Here is a 19,387-nt window from a genome sequence, read left to right on the forward strand (position 1 = left end):
AGACGATGTATCTGGCCTTGAACACAATCCGATCAAACTCTATTGCAATCATAAATAGACAATTATACTAATGCTGTGCAAATATCTCCATAACGTTCTATAGTTTCCCACGTCCCAGGTTCTGAAGCCTGAGCAAACTATCCTGATAACTCGTGGCGAGCAGTACCCCATCTGGACTCCACAGATAGCTCTCATGGATAGCTCTATTCTCTCCTGAAGTAGGTGTCCAGCCTTCCTGGATAAACCATTTCCTGGGTAAACGCTTTCCATCCTCTTCCTGCCCTACGTCCCAGTCAATCATCCTCAGCGCTTCACCATGGTGGTGAAAAACCACCGTCAGCGTTAAACTGGCCATTGCAGACCAGGTCTTGTGTCCCAACGCACGTGGTATCAGTAACAGCGAGTTCTTGTCGCTCGCATACATGTGCGCACAGGCGTAGAGGTTATCGAACTCGCCTGTCTGGTCTCTGGCTTTGAGGTCTTGCTTGCTCAACGCAACATCTGAGTCATGCGGTGACCCCTTGAGGGCGTACAATGTCAACTGACGGTACTTTTCCGGACTCTGCTTCACCTCCTCTGTGGCATTGTAACTCGTCATATCCACCTTCCTCACATCAAGCCCCGGGAACTCTGGCTCGGCAATATTCCCCCGCTGAACCTGTTCAATCCACCAGTCCGCATCCACGCTGGGACTACGCGGATGATCCTCCGGCTTCTTCCCGGCAAGAAGAGCCCTGAAGCGCTCCTGTGCCGGGCCCGGCTGATGGTGGAACGTCTGCTGCCCCTCGGAGCGCTTAAACGAGCACAAACACGAGAAGCAGATCTTGCCATTTTGCCGTGCGTCGACAGCGCGCGTACAGTACATACTCCCATCTCGCATGTGGCGAACTGTATACTCATACGGGACGTCTAGTCGGCCCCGTAGAATGAACGTGCCCGTCATGTCCTGGTTATTCAGCTCAATCGGGTTTTCATGGCGCTAGTGTCAAGGCAGGCAGACTTACGTGTATCACAAACCCTTTGTCAACGGTTTTCGACGCTGCATATGCGGATTGAGCGTAGACGTGCCCGCCAAATGCTATTCCGCTCATGCCAGGAGAGTACGGTACCGCGAGAGATTCGAACCGCTCGACCTTCTCTGGTGCGTCCGGAGTGCTGCTAGGCGAGTCGAGACGTTTGAGACCCATTAATTCGGCGAAGGAGGCGCAAAAGGGCAGTTTTCCCGGACTGCTAGGCCCATTCTCCTTCGAACTCATGATGCTGTTGTGTGGGGAAGTAGGTTGGATCTCCGTTTAGGGAGCACAAGAGCAGGTCGGTGCAGGATCAGACTTGAATCAGGGATTTTGCAAGCAGAGTATCATATTCCAGCAGAAAGTATGCATCTGAGCACAGTGGTCCTTCGACACAAATATATAGTTCGTCAAGCGATCGCTAGACGATCATCTCGTCAGCCGATACAAGAACCTCGGTTGATCGGCAAGACACGATGCACTTAATGCCCACGCGGCATCCTCTATCAGCATCAGACATGAGAGGAGCGAAAAAATACAAGTCAGACAAAATTTCTCGGTTTAATTTCTGAGTAGTGCACTCTCCTGTTCATGGTATAGAAGCTGGGACCTGAAGGGTTACTGATCGGAGATATGCTGGTCACGTGAAGAAACTACAGCGAACAAAGTGCTCCTCGTTAAGTTGCATCAAGAGTGAGAAAAGGAGTCCCAACTCAAAAAGAAATCAATCTCTATGCGCCTGTAATGTTGGTATGATAGTACAGATAGCCCCAGTCCCATAAATGATACAATGGTATCGCAATGCCAGCATTCAAATTCCAGAAAATCAACGCAGCTCAGGACAATCCCGCTACTCAATTCGACAGCCCATGATAGGTGTACACATTCAGATCGAATCGGCGAGCTTGCGAGCATTGGTCCATTCAACCTTTCCCTCCACGTCCTTGATCTCCTCAAGCTTGTCGCCCAGCTTCACAACTGAGAAGCGGATCATCCGTGGGTCGAGACTAAGGGTTCTGCGGACGGCGGACTGAACGGGGCCTGAAGCATCGAAGCGCATGATGAAGTGATGGCCGTCGGTGTACCGAGCTTGATGTTTGGTGGTGGGTTTGGGAAGTCGGAACGTGCCCCAGTTTGTGTATCCGCGGACTACGCCACCTGATCGGAGGACTTGAATGCCGGCATTACGAGCGATCCTGTTCATCAATTAGTTGGAAGTCCAAACTCTACCCGAGTGAACATTGGAATGTCGCTATATAGGATAGATGTGTCTTTTCGAAACAAAGGGTGTGTGGGCGGGGTGCGAGACGTACTCTCGGACCTCGTTGAGGCTGCCTGGACGGACCTGAGGAAGTTAGCTCGATACCGAAGATATACTCGAGAGAAGAGGACAAGGAATGTACTCACAACAGCAATCAGTTCATACAACATCGCATCGACGGTGTGTTTGTGGGCGACGCTTCGGAGAATGAATGGCGTTTAGCGGAGGAGATTTTTGGGAGCGGTCACCAGCTAGACAACTATTTTCCCTTCCGGCGTTGCGGACAACAGGCGGCAGTTCCTTATCAGCGGGTCTTGGCATCGTCTATCAGTTCGGAAAGCTAGTGCGCAGCTCCATTTAATCACGATTTCTCCTCGGCGGGTTTATCATCATTCATTTCCATCTTCTTCGAACTCTCCTTCTCCTTGCCATTGTCCTTCTTTCCTCTAATTTTTCGCTTCCTCAACAAGATGTCTTCCGTCGCCAGATCTCTCCGTCCTTTCGCTTCTCGCGTGCTTTCTCAGAAGGCTCCTCTGACCTCCAGCGTCCGCAGGGCCTCGCCCGCTCTGTGTTTCCCGCGGGGAAGTATCAGGAGCTTCACCCAGAGCCCTTTCTGTAAGAAATGACTCAGTTCAGCGTCCATGAAGCCATTGAGATGTTATTCTCGAAGCAAAACATTGTACTAACGTCTATAATGCTACGCAGTGGAAGTCAAGAAGTACACCGAATCTCATGAGTGGATTGAGCTGGGCGAGGATGGCAAGACAGGTGAGTTTTTTGCTCCTCTCGTACACCAACGACCCCAGTCTTCGACTCTGCAGCTATTAACAGGCCAATTTCTCCCCAGCCAAGATTGGCATCACAGAGTACGCCGCCAAGTCCCTTGGTGATGTCGTGTTTGTAGAGCTTCCCGACGCCGACCTTGAGGTTAGCGCTGGTGAGGCCGTGGGTGCCGTTGAGTCAGTCAAGTCGGCTTCAGACGTCCTGTCGCCCGTCTCTGGAAAGGTTGTGCAGGGGAACAGCGTTCTCGAGGACAATGCCAAGTTCATCAACCAGAGCCCGGAGGGTGACGCCTGGATCGCCAAGATCGAGGTCAGTGACGTTGCGGAGTTGGATGGTCTACTCGATGAGGCCGCCTACAAGGCGAGCATTGACGCGGACCACTAACTGTAACGCCGGTCGGTCGAATGTCGCTCGTGGAGGTATTGGATTATGATATAAATACATCCGGTCTATTAGATGTTAAATGACGGCTCTTTTTTGTGTCCTGGGATGTTGTACGGACTGATGGGTATTATGTGTGACATCATTGTTGAGCCACCAGGCGCTGGTCTTTATTCAACAAGAAAGGCCCCTATTCAAACAAACATGTTCGGATTCTGATATATTCTATGAAAGGTGTCCGATATTGTTTTCTAATATTTGAACTGTGTAGTCTTTGACTGTATTGTCTTATACAACATTGATTGTTCATAGTGCCATTCAATTTGTGTAGGCTAGTTACGTTGTACCACTGCGCATAAAGCGCTATTCGTGACAGGGCATTATGATAAATCTATACAGGAGGGATTGACTCCCGACAAATGGGGCACTGGAGTCGCAATCGCATCCAGCTCTCGAGACAAGTGCTGTGGAAAATATGTCGACAAGGCGTTACCATATAAGTGCGACGACTGAGGATACTTGTAGCTCCCTCAGTGACACTGCTGCCTCCGGCGGATCCACGCGCTGCAAGAACAGGTACCTCAATTTCTTGCATGCAGATCGCACAATCAAAAACCGCCCTTTTCCTGTCCTTGGTCCGCTGCTTGTCCTCATCCTTCGCGTCGCCGGAAAGATCCTCGGCCCTAAGAGCGCCGATCGGCAGAACACCGCCAGACTCCAGATCTGCCTCAGACTCATCGCCGTCGCGCAAAATTGGGTGATAGTCGTATGCGGCCGGTGCCCAGCCTCGAGGGACGAAGAATCGCGGTCCGAGAATGTCCTGACTCGCCAAGACCCAGACCTGAATCCACACCCAGCCTGCTAGCGCAAAAGCTGTTGTTGTATCAGGGTGTATAAACAGCACGTTGCCACGTACCGTTAGGAAATATACAAACGGAAACAGACGCAGAATACTCTGTCCGATCACAAAATCCCAGCGGAGCGCTTTACGGCAGTTGCGTATGATATTGCGGCCAATCTGTGGGGTCCAGAACGACAAATAAACAAAGGCGAGAGCGCGCGCATATAGGGCTCCTAGTCGATTCGGCCATAGAAAAGACCATATGGAAATAATGAGCATCACAAATAGGACGAAGTAGAATCGTGCGTACATCGCACCAACGTCGTTGCGAGTTTCTTGGGCCGCTGAAGTGGTGCCACGGTTGGTTGGTTGATCATCCTCCTCAGCAGGAGGATCTTGATCTGGAGTCAATATGATAGGTGTTGCGCCAGAGTCTCTTACCGGGGCCGATGTCGCCGGGAGAGGTAGGCCAGTCGAGCGCGGAGTTGAAGCCGGAGGATTCGAGCGACGCTCTTGCTCCCTGCGTTCGGGCGCTTGGACAGCCCAAATCTCCATCATGAATTTCATACCAATGTAGCTGACCGACAGAAACGTGAGAAAGGCCGCCGTTGCCATGACCAAGAATGACACCGCCGGGTACAGCTCCAAGAGAATAAAGATAAGAACAAAAGCATCCCCAAAGGCCATAAGAGCAATTGTATAGAAGCTAATACGGCTCCGGGTGGAAGGTGTCGATGCCTCCTTGATCTGTCTCAGAAGTAGTGTGATTTGTGCGGCAAACACTCCGCATATGATAAATACGAGACGCGCACTGTATTTGTCGTACTCTTCAATTTTCGGGCCCGTGAGATAGAGGCCCTCGCTCGGAGGGAAGTCTGGGGTTCCTTTGGTTTCGAGGATATACCCACAGTCCGGAGAGAACACCACAGCGGACATTACCATTAACGGCGCAGGTGGTACCGGAGCCCCAATAGGGAATCTTAGCTCCTCTTCGATCTGGTCAACCACTGGCTTATCCGCTAGGTAGTCATGAATAGTGACTGGATGTTGTTGCAGGTAGATAATATGTTCACACTTCGGTGCAGGAAATTCTACCTGCTCCGATCCGATTAGGGACGACCACGGGAAAAGCGTCGGAGGGCGATTCTCTTTCTCAGATAAGGTATCAGAAAGCGAATTGAGGAGAAGCTGGTGCGAAAGCTCATACGCATCTGAGGAGAAAGCCAGGTGCGGCAGCACAAACAACCCCTCAAACTTCTCGCTATTTGAACTAAGGATGATGGCTCCCGTCTCTGGGAAATGGACACCGAATAAGGAGATATACCAGGTATTTCCCCAGAAGTCATTGCTTTCGACAGCCAATGTCGCTCGTATCTCTCGAACTTGGCCGCTATCTACCCGAAGCTCTTCGCCCCCACCTTCCCTGAGATCCAAGTAGAAAGTTCCACTGCTACCTGTGATGTTCAATCCGAATTCGTGGGTGAAATACCCATGCTCCAAAGCGATAGCCGTAGTGTTGAGTTTCGGATACTCTTTATTCAACTTGCGGCGAACCCAATCTCCACGCAATTTCCCTGTCGCATTGCGATAGACCGGGAGTAACAACTGAGTAAGATTCAGGGAAGGTAAAGCGTCGGGGTCTTCTAGAGACCTGGGAGGTTCCAGCCCAGCGTTTGAAATGGCGGATCGTAGCTGGTGACGAGCTCTGCCCTGAGCTTCCGGGAGTATACCCCAGGCATAACTGTCGTTCTTCCTGGTTCCCGCAAAAGGAAGCCACTTATCACCCGGCGGGTCGAAGTCCCCATATTTGGATTCATTCAACAAACGAAGCGCATCTCGTTCCCTTGCTACTTCCCGCTGACGCTCTCGATCCTGGTCAAGTAACGGTGGACGAGACTGCGAGCTGAGAAGAAGATAAAAAACGATCAGCAGGAAAAAGAAGGAACCGCGGTTATCCATAGATGTTACGAAGCGATGCAGGCATCGGAGATCTTCGTTCAAATCTCCTTTGAAAACGACCTATGTTGATCGCATCTCCAGTTTATGACGGAGTTTCCATTTAGACAGGACCGTCGTAATGACCAGGCAAAAAAAAGCCTGTCGAGTAGATGATGATGATTTAAAGCTGTAATCAATGGCAAGAGATGCCGGACGCCGGTGGAGGCGAGAGTCGATGATGCGATGAGTGAGTCGAGGCCTCAGGCCGCCGCCGCAGTCTCCCCGCCCTTACCCACTCTCCCCTGATAACCATCGGTCGCGAAGAGTGCATGTGCTTTGGGAGTTGGAGCAACCTCCTATAAGCATTGTTCCAAAACATCCCTCCCCAGTCTTCGTCCTACCAACCAGATTAGGTCTCGTCGCACATTGTTGGCGCAGGCGTCGACATTCTTCAACTAGATGCTATGGCATCGAACCTCCCCATTCCTCGCCCACCGCGCACTCCAACTCCACCGCCGGATGATCCCACGAGCGTGACTGACGGCCAGCCCCTAAGGGGATTCGCTGCAACCTACGATAAAGATACGTTGTCGCCTATGGTCGATCATTTCTCTCAAAATGGATTGAATGTGGAAGATGGGGACCGTTTGAGTCCTACCAGGTCATCCTTCAAACTTAGTCCAACAGATGTCTCTGTACAGAGTGGTGCAAGCGACAATGGCTCTGCTGGGCCATTCAATTTTCAGACCACAACTATGGCGAAGGGCCCGGTAATGAAATCTGTAAGTATATCCTTAAATACAGTTTATGGCCCGTTGTCCTTGTATTGGAACGCTAATTGTCTTGCGCGGAATTCGTGTAGAACATTGGCCAGCGGCGTGGACACAAGTATAAACATAGTAGTATATCGCATCAAATATTCCTCGAACCTCCTCCCCGAGCTCCTTTGGCTCTTCCGAATTCGCTACCTATTCCCACGCTCAAAGAATGCCGTTCTAGTATGTCGAAGGATCAGAAGACGCGGTTCTGGTGGAGTGTCTGCCATATGTTCGTTGCCGCATACACGCTCTGGAGCGCACATGGATCCTTGGCTATGACAGCGCTGTCTCATTTGATTCTGTTTGACTCTCTTGGGGCCTTGCTTTGCGTAGCTGTGGATGTATTGAGTAACTTCGAGGTGTGGAAACGATCCTCCATTCGCCATCCGTTCGGGCTGGAACGAGCAGAGGTACTTGCTGGGTTCGCAATGTGCGTGCTGCTACTATTTATGGGCATGGACCTCATCTCCCACAACCTTCAGCACTTTCTTGAGTCAAGCGACAATCATGAGCCTCACCATACTCATCCTCATGAGCGTGTCTCTGTTGGCAGTGTTGACATCACTGCTGTACTTGCCATCTCATCCACCTTGATATCTGCAATTGGCTTGAAGAACCATGCACGGATAGGCAAGGCCATGCGCTTCGCATACATTGAGTCTCTGCCGTCGGTTCTTAGCAATCCATCTCATTTCCTCACCCTTTCATGCTCGACATTGCTATTGCTTCTCCCTCTGGTGTCCATTAAACTTTACAAATGGCTTGACGTTCTTCTGTCCGTCACTATTTCTATCTCCATGTGTGTGCTCGGCGTTCGCCTTGTTAAAACTCTGGGATCCATGCTTCTCATGTCCTATTCGGGTCCAGGGGTCTCGGATGTGATTAAGGATATTGAAGCAGATCCTTCTGTTTTTGGGATCGATGATGCGAGGTTCTGGCAAGTTCACTATGGGTTGTGTATGGCAAATCTGAAAATTCGGGTATCTGGTTCGGAGGAGAACCTGGTACGTCTACGTGAACGCATCTCCAGCTTGATCAAGAATCGACTGGGCGGGGGATATGGCACTGGTGGTCAGAAATGGGAGGTTTCATTACAATTTACTGTGGATAACTCATGATATCACTGATTTCCATGTATATCAACATCCTGACATGGTTTGCAAGTGCACATAACAACTTCTTCTTCTTCTTCTGCCTAATTGTACCTGTTTATCATTGTATCTACTAATGATTAACTGCTAGACATTTGTTCCAAGATCATTGATGCGATTTCAGGGATGTCTTTCTTTGCCTCAGTCGTACGCTAGCGTAGGACTGTCTGATGCACTCTTTGGAATACAAATTTGCCCGCCTTCCAGTCATCAGCGTCTTCAAGTCTGTTCTGATCAAAGACTTGGTCGATCTCCAAACCCGCATGGAATCGCTGCTTATCGAACAACTGTGCAATAAGCTTCTTCTCACGTCCTGAGGTACCTCTCACATGAATCTCATCCGGCATCCCATGAATCCAGACGTGGAACCATCCCCAGTCCAGCACTTCCGTAGCAAGACGACAACACCCCCAGTTACAGGTACAATGACGCAAGTCAATATAGAGGCGCGACAATTGGAACGTCTGCCGCACAAAACTCATTGTCCGTCCCCATAGATACTCCTTCATATTTTCGATATGCTGATCATGAATTTCATGCGCTTGTCCAGACGAAACCTCCTCAGAATCCGAATCTGACTCGGTTTGTTCTATCCTGGGAATATCAAAGTCGGCCTGCATCTCATCCAGCTCCTCAATCACCTTGCGCTTGTGTTTCGAGGGTACCTTCGCATCCCGCACCGCCGCGATGACGCCTAGAAGCTCCCGAGAATGAAATCGTGCCAGGTAAATGTAATCACGGCAATCGAAGACGAGCTCCAGATTGCGGACCTTCTTGAGATTCTCGAATACACGCGGATACTCTGCGCGCGCAGCAGCCAACAGATCGACTTGGACGAGGGAGAAGACATTTTCGCTCAAGTAGATGGGCATTGCCTCTTTGTATATGCGCTTTGAGGTCCAGAGTAGAGCGAGATTGGGCGTGCCATAGATGTCTCTTCGGTTTGGATCCATGAGCACTTCAACGGTAGTGAAAGGGCGGATGAAAACTCGTCCCATGACAAGGGAATATCGGTAGATCTTCTCTCTGATATGGTGAGGAAGATTAAAGAATGGCATGTCTTCGGTCAGTTTGGGGTTTGCGAGAAAAGTCTTTCGGAGGCAAAGCTGAGAGTCCTGAGTAGATTATCCCATCTGGATCTAGCATTCATATGTTCAGTCTGGTGACTCCAGTAGGAGATAGAATCAAAAACCCGGGGTATGTATCACACTAAGGGCGGAACAATCAACAGTGCATGTAATATTCACTGGCCTAAGTTGATCGAACATCATAGAACTAGGCAGGCCAACACAAGGATTTGCTTGTTAAGTCATGAATATGGCCCCCTAATGCCCGGCATTTAGTCATTTCAAGTTGATGCTGTGGTTTAGTGGAAGGGTTAGGTTATGTACTGAAGACATAGTGTGCAATTGCAGTCAATGGGACAGTAATTAGAATCAATCTTGTTCATGAGCCTAGGCTTAAGCCTTTTCTCGTTCTCAAACACTTCTAATGTCCCATCTTTGTCGAGAAATGGCCTCAAGAAAGGGAAAAGGATGGCGTTCTGTATTTTGGTACAAGTAATAAATAGGGCATTCTTTCAATCCAGTAAAACGAACCCCGTTATTGCGTAGCATATCTCCTTCAATGAACAGACGTTGTGATTTCACGATGTCGCAGCCAGAGCGCCTGCTTCCAATGTTCCCTCACGTTCGTCCCGTCTCCGGCGCTTCTCCAGAATTGCTTCCCGTCGTTGAGCGAGAATCTTGAGCTGTCGGTCTTCAACACCCTGTAGCCAATAACCGAAGCTTCCACCAACGCCGGCGAATAGAGGGTACACCCAAAGAGATTCCTTGGCGAGAATAGGACGCATCTCGATACCGAGTTGCCAGAGTCGGACGGCAATGCCTAATGGAGGGAGATATTAGTAGCCGTTCTTCACGGATTTGGATACCGACAGAAGTCGGACAGGCCAGTTTCCTGGTATTGAAGGAGATATCATTCCGGCTGGGCACATACCGAAGCCGCCCCAGAAGAGGACTTTGTGAACCATTGTGATTTTGGTAGGGGATGCGGACTGCGCGGATTGGGATAGTAAGGGGTCGCTAAATCAAATTGTGACCCGAAGAAGCTGGAATGGTTGAATGAAGACAATTGCTTCTAGATTCGGGCCCGGACAAAGACGCAATGGCCACGTTCAGCAGACAATCGTTCAAGATGAGGTTGCTTTCCTCCTCTCTCGTACACAGTCCCGTCGAATCACCGAGCCGCAGTTCGCAATCTTCCACGGATCATCGTTTCTCCGAGCTCGGCGCCGGCTTTCCCTGAATCAGGAAAGTTAGAATCGCTGTAACAAGAGGTAATGCCAATATTAATTTGCGACGCGCTTCACTTCGTCCAAAACCAGTTTCGAATGCCGCTCGGCGGCGCCTGGTTACGTGCTTCCCGAATTTTTAGTCTGATTATCTCATGATGGCTGGTCCAGATGAGACGTCAGATGTCCAACCTACTGGCGTCAAACGGCCCTTGCTCGATGTTGAAAGTCTACAGCGGAAGAAGTTCAAGACGGAAGAGCTGCCATTGACCGCAGCGCAGCGCACCGCGATTGAGGACCTTCTGCACGCTTTTAAGAAAAAAGGAGGATTTGATAATGTGCGCAAGAAAATCTGGGCTGAATTTCACGACGGAGTATGTTTCAGATTGATATTGGTATTATCGACACACCCTCTAACAGCAGTGTCTATCATGTAGGAAGCAAGAGCCGAGTTTACGAAGTTATTGATAGAACTAGCAGAGTCGGAAATAGAGCGCGAACCGGAGCTTCTATCCCGTGAACGAGGAAAAGCCGCGACATTGATAGAGGGTGCAGTTGATCGGAGCGACGTCTACAAGAAAGCCGAAAAGCTTATTGATGCGCTGGCCTCAAATCACCTGCAGTTCATCTTAGATTCTGTCAGGGAGATCCGTCGTCAGCAAGTCGGAGACGAGCTCGCTGCGAAAGAGGAGCAAGCCGGCAACAAAACAGACGAGGATTTCGCTGCGGAGATAAGAGCTAAGCGTGAGATACGCGAACGAGAATGGCAGGAGACGGTGCGCAAACAGAGAGAACTCGAAGAGCAAGAAGCTCGTCGAAAGGCCGAAGAGGAACGCAAGAAGCGCGAGATCGAACGCCAAAAGGAGGAGGAAGAAAGGGCAAGACGGAAAGAGCGTGAGGAGCAGCGACGTGCAGAGCGTGAGCGCCAGCGGGAAGAGGAACGGCGACTTGAAGAGCAACGAGAAAAGGAACGACAGGAAAGATATGAGCGCCGGAGACGAGAAGAGCGCGAAAGATACCGTGACTGGGATCGATCTAGGGACCGTGATCGCAGTCGAACCAGGGACAGGGACAGAGACAGGGACAGGGATAGGGACAGGGACAGGGACAGAGACAGAGACAGGGATCGAGAGCGCGACTATGACCGCCCTCGCTCAATAGGCTACCGATCACCGCGATATCGCGATTCGAGGAGAGAGAAGTCCGTTACTCCGAAGGAGCCAACGCAGGCGCCTCCACCGCCTCCACCGCCTCCTGTTGCCGTAGATGATAAGTCGCTGGAAGAGGCCGCTCTCCAACTGCTGCTTAAAGAGGGCGAGGAGCTTGCCGCTAAGGCGCGCCAGAAACCGGACTTTGACTTTGAAGAAGCTGAGGCCATCGAGAACGGTCTTAAGCCCCCGCCGACTAAACCAAAAGGCGCAACAGAATCGAGGTATTCCATTACTCCATTGAAGTCCGCCAGTCCGTCTGTCGATATGGACCAACGCCGAAGGCGAGACTCGACTGTTGATGACCGTCATCGCCCGTATAGACGCGACGGCAGCCGGGAGCGCAGCCGCTCACGGAGAAGATACACACCTCGCTTTGATGATGATCGTCGACGGGAACGATCTCGTGATGCTTCTAGTCGCCCGCGTGATCGTAACCCTGATGATAGGGTTGCCATACGGGATTTCAGGGCTAACCGATATGGCGACCGTAGCTACCGCCCTAACCGCAGAAGTAGGAGCAGGTCAACTGGTCGTGGCTATGACCGGGACAGGGACCGCAGCAGGGGTCGAGATCGCAGTGCTGAACGCGAGAAAGATCGAGCTCGAGATCGCTCGCGTCTAACGGATGAACGGGAACGAGACCGTGATCATCGCACTCGTGATCGCAGCAGAGATCGAGATCGAGAGAGAGAGCGTGATAGGGATCGGGACAGAGAACGCGAAAGGGACCGGAATCGGGATTATCGGCGTCGCAGTTACTATTCTCGGTCTCGTTCACGAGCTCGACGCGGACGATCGCGCTCTGTCTCCCGCGCTAGAGATCGGAACCAAGATCGGACTCGAGATGAACGAGACCGACGCGGACGATCGCGATCTGCCTCCCGCGCTAGAGATCGGACTCGAGATGAACGAGACCGAGACCGAGAACGAGATAGAGAGCGAAATCGTGATCAAGAACGACATCGAGACGGAGACAAAGAACAAGGCCGGGTTCGGGAAGGAGACCGTAAAGATGAGCGAGGAAGATCCAGGTCGCGCATTCCGAATCCCTCTCGAAGACCGTCTCGCTCCCGACGGCGTTCCCCCAGTACTCTTGACATCGACCGCTATGTGCCCCCAACGAGCCATCGGAGCAGATCCCCCCGAAGGCGTGTCCGATCTCCAGATCGCCCAGAGCGAGATGATCGTCGAGGGTTCGTGGAGATTGATCGGTACATACCCGGTAGCGAGCGGGAACGCGAAAAGGCTCGAGATGGAGAGAAAGAGAAGGAAAACGAAGAAAGGAAAGATAAAGGCGCGGAGCTTCCTGATCGCGAAGCGGATGACCGCGGGATACGGAAACTTAGCGCCAGTCAAAGGAGAAGCAGGAGTCGATAGATACTCATCCCTTTCCGTCCAGCGTGATGACCTATCGAGAGCATCTCCTCTGTATTGCATCCTATATCATGTATACTACCATACATTCTGGTTATCTATGATAAAAAAAACCTAATGGTAATAACGATTAACAGCAATGAAAGACTGGCAATACTGCTGTCCCGAGAAAGATGTTTCAGGAGCATCAAACGGCTGCCGACTGAAGGAGCTTTCAGTATCACACTGAAATGAAGAGAATAAGAAGTATACGTTTTATATGAGCTGCATGAGAGCGGTCGGAGGTCAGATCGGGATCTGCGAGACATAGCCGATCAATGTGAAGAACTCGCTGCGACAGCTTCCTGGTATCCATCATTCTCATCATGTCGTTTATAGAAATACGAGTGGCTACCGGAACTGGTGGGCCGCAGCTCAGGCGATAGACGGTCGATAATCGTTTGCTCGAGGATCTTGATGGAGCGTTCGTTCGTGCCCATCTTGTTCCATACGGAGATCATATGGGAGTTGAAACGGACAGAGGTGGAAACACCGAGGACATGGTCATGTTCTAGGGGAAGCAGTCAGCTCGAAGTACCCGAATGCTCGCAGACGCCGATGAGCGGATTCGCACACCTTTCTCCAAAGCAGCCTGGAATTCGTTGGCCATGCAGAGAATGGCAATCTCGTGGAAGAATTCTTGAGCCTTGCTCTTGGGGACCCGGAATTTCCAGCAACCACCCCTGAGGTTTTCTGGATCCTCCCATACCGGACGGACGCCTTTGCGGAAGATATGGACTGAGTCTCGTAGGCGGATTTTATCCCAAGGATAGTTGTTGTAGACGCGATAGAAAGTGGCAATGTCGGCTACATCCTCATGCAAGACATACAATCGGTTGTCATAGTCGGTGGATTCCGAGTATCTATCGTACCATACTGTCCAGTGGTATTGCAGTGGCAGAGGGCGTAGTTTTCCGAGGATGTTCTGATGCAGCGACTTTCTTGTGGAAGAGGATGGGCACTCCATTGCTTTTTGCGTTGGAGAGCTTTCGTCTTTTATAGGGCTTTGGTCGTTGTTGAAGTGTAGTTTGGGCGCACTCATCTTGTGCTGCTGGAGTTTAGGATGAGTTGCAAAGGGCTGACTGATCGGCGCTGTTATCCAAGAAGCGTATTCGTGCCTTTATCAGAGATTATAGCTCTTTGGCATCAGGAATGACCGAGAATGGTTCTTCATAGAAGAGCCCCTTCACCCAGACTAGCTGAGGTGGATATAGCGTGGTACGTTTGAGAAGCGAATCTCCTGCACCTTGTAGTCAGCATGATGTTGAAGAGAATAGTTCATTGTAAGGTATGCAAGACGAAAGTCGTTCAAGGAACCTAAGCCCGAAGCTATCTGAAACACCAACTATATAGAGGACTGAGGGTGTTGGGGATGATAGTTGGGGTATAGTGAGCGCCAGGTTAAAGGACATGCGATACGAGTGGAAGAACGTACATACAAAGACCACGAAATATATTCAACTCACCTCGAAAAAACTGAATTGGGTATCTTCAGGGGAGACTGAGAATACCAAAACAGGCAATGAGAGCACAAAGACCTTGGGCTAAGAGCCAAGTCTTGACGAAGAAGAATCAAGTAGACCTGATTCTGCAAGGAAAAGCGGGGTTGCTTAACAGTCAATTAAAGGAAATACTTATCGAAGGCAGCTCAATCTCATCGTCAAATTATAATCTGACTTAATTATATTGGCATTCTCCATCATGAAGAACTATGAGCCTAGTTTCAGATTCATTTGTACTTTGCCCACTTTTGATGGCTACAGGAGTGCTTCAACCAACCCAGGAAGATGCTACCATGTTCCATTCCTTAAGTGGCCAAATGATCTTCACTCCTTCTCGATGACCCATCTGCCATATGGCTCCTGCAATTCTGCACGAGATCGAATTTCATCACATCGTCTGATTCCGGCAGGTTGGCGCTGATTCGATCTCCACCGCCTGGCGCGAAACATCCTCTAGGTGTTTAAGCGGGTAGGAATCTGGGGAAAATTTCAGCAGAACCAACCAACGACGATCGAACGACGATCGAACGACACGGAATGGAGGACGGTGTCAGGAAGCGCCTACGAGCTGACGGAACCCTGTCCCTATCATCCTTCGACGAAACATCGCCCTCTAGACGAGCCAAAGCCAGAATTGTCCCCACTTATCGCAATGACGATAAGGGCCTGCCGACGTACTCATCCGCTGCAGAGCATTACAGCACAGAGCCGGAGAACCCCAGCAAGGTAGCCTCCACATCTAGCGAAAGTGAGGAGGACGACGACGACGACGATGATGATTACACTTCCTCCTCTGGCTCCGATGACGACAGCGACAGCGCTGGAGATGGCGAAGATGAGGATCAAAATGCCGATTATAGTTCCGACCGGGCGTCCCGCGCTGGTTCTTCCCTACCGCGTGTTTCGGCGCAACAGAAACCTCGGATACACCGCATGACAAAGGAACCGGATCTGCTCTCCCGACTTTCTGCATTTCTGCCGAAATTGAAGAGTGCCAATGAGGACCTACAACGAGAGATAGCCGCAGGGAGAGGGAAAGATCTCCAACTGGACGAAGTGGACCAGGAGGAGGGCCAGTACATTGAAATGGTGGGTTGAATTGATTCTTTCTGGTTATGAGTGAGGACATGAATGCTGATGTTGCTGTCTCAAGAACCTCGGACTAGGCGTTTTGGAAGAGAAACGTGCTGACGGCAGTACCTCTACTGACGATGAGATCGGCGACGGTCAAGAATTTGCAAACGATGAAGATGCCGCAGAATCGGATACTAAATTACAGAGAGATTCCGATATTTTGGATAGACTGATGGGCAAGAAGAAATCTTCTGATCAAAAGCCCACGATTCAAGAATTGACTGAGCCACGATCTTCTTAGAACATTGCATTGGCCTGGCGTTGATGGATATTTCAGTTTTGCTACTACTAAATTCAGTTTGATACGCATTCTTGGACAAAAACCATTTTTTCTGCTCATTCCTTTGATGTAGAAGTCAACTCTCTGAATGTATCTAACAATCAGTGAGTCGTTTATGCACATTCACATGTATGATATTCTGACAAGGTTCTGTGAACTGGAGAGCAGTCGGCCGCGAAGAACGACAAGTCAGTGGTCTAGTACATGAATCAGGTGATAGTCGACAGTCAATGGTCTAATGTATTTGCACAAAAGAAGAAGCAGAAATACAGCCAATGTATCTGTGGCAATTAAGTGATTAACGCATGACAGAGCAGCATCATTCATTATGAGACTTCCTTGATACGGCAAGTCCAGCCAGATTCTTGGCTCAGAAGGGGCAGACTGAAGGAAGGGACGTTAGCATATACAGCAAAAATTTCAAGCTTGGTTCTCAGCTTACCTTGCACCGAGACACCATCCAAGTTCTCTGTTCTTGATCTTCTTGGCAATTTTCACCTCGCGACTGAGGGGCATTTCATAGCCAGTGTGCAGCAGACTCATCATGAAGTTCAAATCCAGGCACCACTCGGGCCGATCACGAAGCTCTTTCAGGGCACCTTCGATGCCTGCAAAGATGCCCCAGCTATCTTCGCCACCACAAACGGTCGACGTAAGCTGATGCAATTCATCCAAAGTGAAAGAGTCAGGCATGCCCAGAGGCTTGGTGCGGTCGTAGAAGTAAGAAAAAATATATACGTCTTCCCTGGCAAATGTCTTCTCAAGTGAAGGCTGGTGGACGCCGTTGAAGGAACAAGGCGCAAGGGTGCATGCAGCCTCCTTGTTCAGAGTCTTCTCTGCAAGACCACGACATTGAGCGGCGGTAGACCCTACCTTAGGGCCAACCATTGTAACCTGCACTTCTGGAGCGAGCTTGTGTCCTTCCGGAAATTCCAAAGTGACATTCTTCTCCATCTCGGGCCCGATACAAGGGTTGGGAATTGGCTGCTTAAGCCAGGACAAGTCTTTGGGGCTCGACGCGAGCATATTCTCAATTATGGATGTGTGAATGGCTTTGCGCGCAGCCATAAGACCGTAGCCAAGGTGAGAATGCTGATACAGCTCGAAATGGCGACCACCGAACTGGAGATCGTACTTGTGGTCACCTTCTGACAAGCGCTCCGGCATACCGCCTGACTTGCTCTTCGGAAATGTAGGCTGGAAGACAATCTGGGTAGAACCTCCACCAAGGTCAAAGACTGCGGCAGTAGGTGTTTCGTCAGGACCGCCAATTTTTCCGAGAAGGTAATTCGTTGTGATCCAGGCATAGACACCCTCGTCAGAGCCATCCATGATCTCCACTCCTCCCTTCTCTTTGGAAACCACAGGGAACGGGTAAACAGTCTCGAGTCGATTCCGTACTGCGTCCAAGATCTTCTGGCTCAATTCCGGGCCAAGCATGCGCAATCCGGCCGTTGCCTTTACAGCAATTGGCGAGCAAGACTTGTATTCATCAGGAACATTCTTCATCGCAACCTCCATGAGAGGATCAAGGCTTTTGGCAGCTCCTTCAGCATCCTCTTTGTAGGAACTCAGCCCGGAGCCGCCCTTCTTCGGCTCAGTCTGGAAAAAGACTTCGTCTTCAAGTTCGGGGGATGGGCCGCAGTTGTTGAATCGATAGACGTGAATTCGAGACCCTTGGCTTCCAGCATCAATCATAAGAGCATACTGAATCAAAGGCTTTTTCGGGTCATGGGGCTTTGAACACTTTCCTTTGGCGGGAGCACTGGTGCTTGGTTGTCCTTAAGTGCACGTGAGTTATCCCGATCAGCAAGTTGTAAGAGGATCGATTGAACTGACCTTGAGGAAAGCTGGGGTGCATGGGTCTTGACGGAGAAATCCAAAGCAACATCAACAACAGGGCTGCCACAATGGCGCCCGTCTTTAAGTAACGGGATCTCTGGGTTTGTGCCATATTTGCTAGTGCTGAAGAGGGTCGTTGCTTCGATGACTTTTGCGGACTTTCCACAGATTCCGCAGTGCGGGGGGCCGGCGACTTAGTTCGTCGATAAAGACTCGCTTCTGAGTGTATATACGATACTGTAGTTTGTAAATGCCGACCGTCAACTCCAGTCGACATGCGAGCAAGGCCAAATGGACAGACTCAAGCGGCGTCTAAAGAAATGCACCCAGGTTCTTTTCAACGGGGCTGGGAATGAAAATGAGAGACTAATTAGCGACTAAAACGAGTGAGGACCATCGATTCATCAGAAGCCTCCGAACGAACCCAAATGAGATCGTGGAGGATGAGATGAAATAAGATCGATGTCAGAAATATGGCGGAAAGTCAGGGGAGGAAAGTCCAAGACGGAGACAAGACCCTTGAAACGATGGTATTAGACCCACATGCTGTGGCGGTTGTTCCCCATCTGCTGTGGCTTGGCTTTCTGCATGCGTCCAGTGTGTGGGATAGACCAGTCGTAGGATTAACTACCTCTTTATGGAGTAAAGCACTCCTTATCTACACCAATCGCTTTCAGCTTTCACCTCTCAATCAAAAGAAGTCGTTTATATTGTTTATTCGCTTTGTTCATACGAATTCTGGGTATCTCTGTTATTCTTTCGCTTCCTGCCACCGAACTCGCTTTGCCAGACGACCAATACTCGACATGAAGCATATACGCGGCCTAATATCGATAACACAAGCACTTCGCCTTACCTTCCTGCCCCCTTTCCAGACCACCCATGTCCAGTTTCTACGCTACAATAATGCATTACGAGGAACACAATTGAGGTTCCTTCAGTCTTCTCGCCGTCTTCCCTCACAGCAACCAAGACAGACACAGATCAGAGATGAAGATATTCGATCCGAGTATATACAAATAGTCAACGAAAATGGCGACCTTGAGCCTGCAATGAAGCTAAGAGATGTGCTACGCTCTTTCGATCGATCTGAGAACTTTCTCGTACAAGTGTCTCCTGCCCTTCCTGGCCGCCCACCAATCTGCAAGATCATGAACAAAATGGCCATGCGTGAGCACGAGCGAGCCAAAGCCAAAGCTGCACATGCCACTAAAACAGCAGTAAAACAGATTGAGTTGAATTGGGCCATCGACAGTCATGATCTGGCTCACCGCTTGAAGCAATTGACGAACTTCCTAGAGAAAGGCCGTCGTGTGGAAATTATCCTGACACGGAAAAAGGGCAAACGAGCACCCACTGTGGAAGAGATTAAAAACGTCATGGACAGTGTCTTGCAAGCTACGAAGGAAGCCAATGCGATGCAGATCAAGCCCATGGAAGGGGAACCGGGCAAACATGTAACCCTATATGTGAAAAAGAAGGATGCTTAATATGCCTTCGCCGGCTTGCAGTTCCATATAACATATTTG

At 50.2% G+C, this 19,387-nt stretch overlaps 12 protein-coding genes across 12 annotated transcripts; 5 read left to right on the plus strand and 7 right to left on the minus strand.

Annotated features, from left to right (window-relative positions):
• Positions 1–22: 22 nt before the first annotated feature.
• AFUA_1G12060 (acyl-CoA thioesterase) lies at positions 23–1,609 on the minus strand. Its single transcript, XM_747480.2, has 2 exons — positions 1,005–1,609; positions 23–946 (listed from the first exon to the last, which is right to left on the minus strand). Exons 1-2 carry the CDS (start codon positions 1,254–1,256, stop codon positions 98–100), a joined length of 1,101 nt encoding a protein of 366 aa, XP_752573.1. The 5' UTR covers positions 1,257–1,609; the 3' UTR covers positions 23–97.
• A 20-nt stretch (positions 1,610–1,629) lies between these two features.
• AFUA_1G12065 (mitochondrial 37S ribosomal protein bS6m) lies at positions 1,630–2,595 on the minus strand. The gene is made up of 3 exons (XM_747481.2): positions 2,418–2,595; positions 2,324–2,355; positions 1,630–2,206 (listed from the first exon to the last, which is right to left on the minus strand). The coding sequence occupies exons 1-3, from the start codon at positions 2,439–2,441 to the stop codon at positions 1,897–1,899; spliced, it is 366 nt and encodes a 121-aa protein (XP_752574.1). The 5' UTR covers positions 2,442–2,595; the 3' UTR covers positions 1,630–1,896.
• Positions 2,596–2,651: 56 nt separating this feature from the next.
• Positions 2,652–3,438, plus strand: AFUA_1G12070 (glycine decarboxylase subunit H; the record flags this gene model as incomplete). The annotated part of the gene is made up of 3 exons (XM_747482.2): positions 2,652–2,886; positions 2,977–3,039; positions 3,119–3,438. The coding sequence occupies exons 1-3, from the start codon at positions 2,742–2,744 to the stop codon at positions 3,436–3,438; spliced, it is 528 nt and encodes a 175-aa protein (XP_752575.1). The 5' UTR covers positions 2,652–2,741.
• A 388-nt stretch (positions 3,439–3,826) lies between these two features.
• On the minus strand, positions 3,827–6,235 carry dscA (ubiquitin-protein ligase dscA; the record flags this gene model as incomplete). Its single annotated transcript, XM_747483.1, has 1 exon — positions 3,827–6,235. The coding sequence occupies one exon, from the start codon at positions 6,233–6,235 to the stop codon at positions 3,827–3,829; it is 2,409 nt and encodes an 802-aa protein (XP_752576.1).
• A 298-nt stretch (positions 6,236–6,533) lies between these two features.
• Positions 6,534–8,150, plus strand: AFUA_1G12090 (cation efflux family protein family; the record flags this gene model as incomplete). The annotated part of the gene is made up of 2 exons (XM_747484.2): positions 6,534–6,996; positions 7,077–8,150. Exons 1-2 carry the CDS (start codon positions 6,679–6,681, stop codon positions 8,148–8,150), a joined length of 1,392 nt encoding a protein of 463 aa, XP_752577.1. The 5' UTR covers positions 6,534–6,678.
• A 185-nt stretch (positions 8,151–8,335) lies between these two features.
• Positions 8,336–9,241, minus strand: AFUA_1G12100 (uncharacterized protein; the record flags this gene model as incomplete). Its single annotated transcript, XM_747485.1, has 1 exon — positions 8,336–9,241. One exon carries the CDS (start codon positions 9,239–9,241, stop codon positions 8,336–8,338), a length of 906 nt encoding a protein of 301 aa, XP_752578.1.
• Positions 9,242–9,344: 103 nt separating this feature from the next.
• AFUA_1G12110 (putative NADH-ubiquinone oxidoreductase 14 kDa subunit) lies at positions 9,345–10,404 on the minus strand. Its single transcript, XM_747486.2, has 2 exons — positions 10,182–10,404; positions 9,345–10,070 (listed from the first exon to the last, which is right to left on the minus strand). Exons 1-2 carry the CDS (start codon positions 10,213–10,215, stop codon positions 9,829–9,831), a joined length of 276 nt encoding a protein of 91 aa, XP_752579.1. The 5' UTR covers positions 10,216–10,404; the 3' UTR covers positions 9,345–9,828.
• Positions 10,405–10,406: 2 nt separating this feature from the next.
• AFUA_1G12120 (BOD1/SHG1 domain-containing protein) lies at positions 10,407–13,064 on the plus strand (the record flags this gene model as incomplete). Its single annotated transcript, XM_747487.2, has 2 exons — positions 10,407–10,850; positions 10,914–13,064. Exons 1-2 carry the CDS (start codon positions 10,632–10,634, stop codon positions 13,062–13,064), a joined length of 2,370 nt encoding a protein of 789 aa, XP_752580.1. The 5' UTR covers positions 10,407–10,631.
• Positions 13,065–13,375: 311 nt separating this feature from the next.
• On the minus strand, positions 13,376–14,678 carry AFUA_1G12130 (eukaryotic translation initiation factor 4E; the record flags this gene model as incomplete). The annotated part of the gene is made up of 3 exons (XM_747488.2): positions 14,567–14,678; positions 13,677–14,340; positions 13,376–13,611 (listed from the first exon to the last, which is right to left on the minus strand). Exons 2-3 carry the CDS (start codon positions 14,140–14,142, stop codon positions 13,376–13,378), a joined length of 702 nt encoding a protein of 233 aa, XP_752581.1. The 5' UTR covers positions 14,143–14,340; positions 14,567–14,678.
• Positions 14,679–15,139: 461 nt separating this feature from the next.
• AFUA_1G12140 (NOPCHAP1/New4 family protein) lies at positions 15,140–15,977 on the plus strand (the record flags this gene model as incomplete). The annotated part of the gene is made up of 2 exons (XM_747489.1): positions 15,140–15,695; positions 15,769–15,977. The coding sequence occupies 2 exons, from the start codon at positions 15,140–15,142 to the stop codon at positions 15,975–15,977; spliced, it is 765 nt and encodes a 254-aa protein (XP_752582.1).
• Positions 15,978–16,342: 365 nt separating this feature from the next.
• Positions 16,343–18,135, minus strand: AFUA_1G12150 (guanosine diphosphatase; the record flags this gene model as incomplete). Its single annotated transcript, XM_747490.2, has 3 exons — positions 16,343–16,400; positions 16,459–17,797; positions 17,856–18,135. The coding sequence occupies 3 exons, from the start codon at positions 18,133–18,135 to the stop codon at positions 16,343–16,345; spliced, it is 1,677 nt and encodes a 558-aa protein (XP_752583.2).
• A 196-nt stretch (positions 18,136–18,331) lies between these two features.
• On the plus strand, positions 18,332–19,348 carry AFUA_1G12160 (putative translation initiation factor IF3; the record flags this gene model as incomplete). Its single annotated transcript, XM_747491.1, has 1 exon — positions 18,332–19,348. One exon carries the CDS (start codon positions 18,332–18,334, stop codon positions 19,346–19,348), a length of 1,017 nt encoding a protein of 338 aa, XP_752584.1.
• Between the last annotated feature and the right edge of the window lie 39 nt (positions 19,349–19,387).

The sequence above is a fragment of the Aspergillus fumigatus genome, chromosome 1, assembly GCF_000002655.1.
Source record: "Aspergillus fumigatus Af293 chromosome 1, whole genome shotgun sequence".
Lineage (NCBI taxonomy): Eukaryota > Fungi > Ascomycota > Eurotiomycetes > Eurotiales > Aspergillaceae > Aspergillus > Aspergillus fumigatus.

What these genes read in the sequence shown, in the direction of transcription:
- AFUA_1G12110 (XM_747486.2), bottom strand. Translation starts at nt 10,215, where the DNA reads ATGGTTCACAAAGTCCTCTTCTGGGGCGGCTTCG. An exon ending in CCTCTTCTGGGGCGGCTTCG is followed by an intron (nt 10,071 to 10,181) that starts GTATGTGCCCAG and finishes TCCCTCCATTAG; the next exon opens with GCATTGCCGTCCGACTCTGG.
- AFUA_1G12060 (XM_747480.2), bottom strand. Translation starts at nt 1,256, where the DNA reads ATGAGTTCGAAGGAGAATGGGCCTAGCAGTCCGGGAAAACTGCCCTTT. An exon ending in ACAAAGGGTTTGTGATACAC is followed by an intron (nt 947 to 1,004) that starts GTAAGTCTGCCT and finishes CTGAATAACCAG; the next exon opens with GACATGACGGGCACGTTCAT.
- AFUA_1G12065 (XM_747481.2), bottom strand. Translation starts at nt 2,441, where the DNA reads ATGTTGTATGAACTGATTGCTGTT. An exon ending in TGTATGAACTGATTGCTGTT is followed by an intron (nt 2,356 to 2,417) that starts GTGAGTACATTC and finishes TAACTTCCTCAG; the next exon opens with GTCCGTCCAGGCAGCCTCAA. An exon ending in AGCCTCAACGAGGTCCGAGA is followed by an intron (nt 2,207 to 2,323) that starts GTACGTCTCGCA and finishes ATTGATGAACAG; the next exon opens with GATCGCTCGTAATGCCGGCA.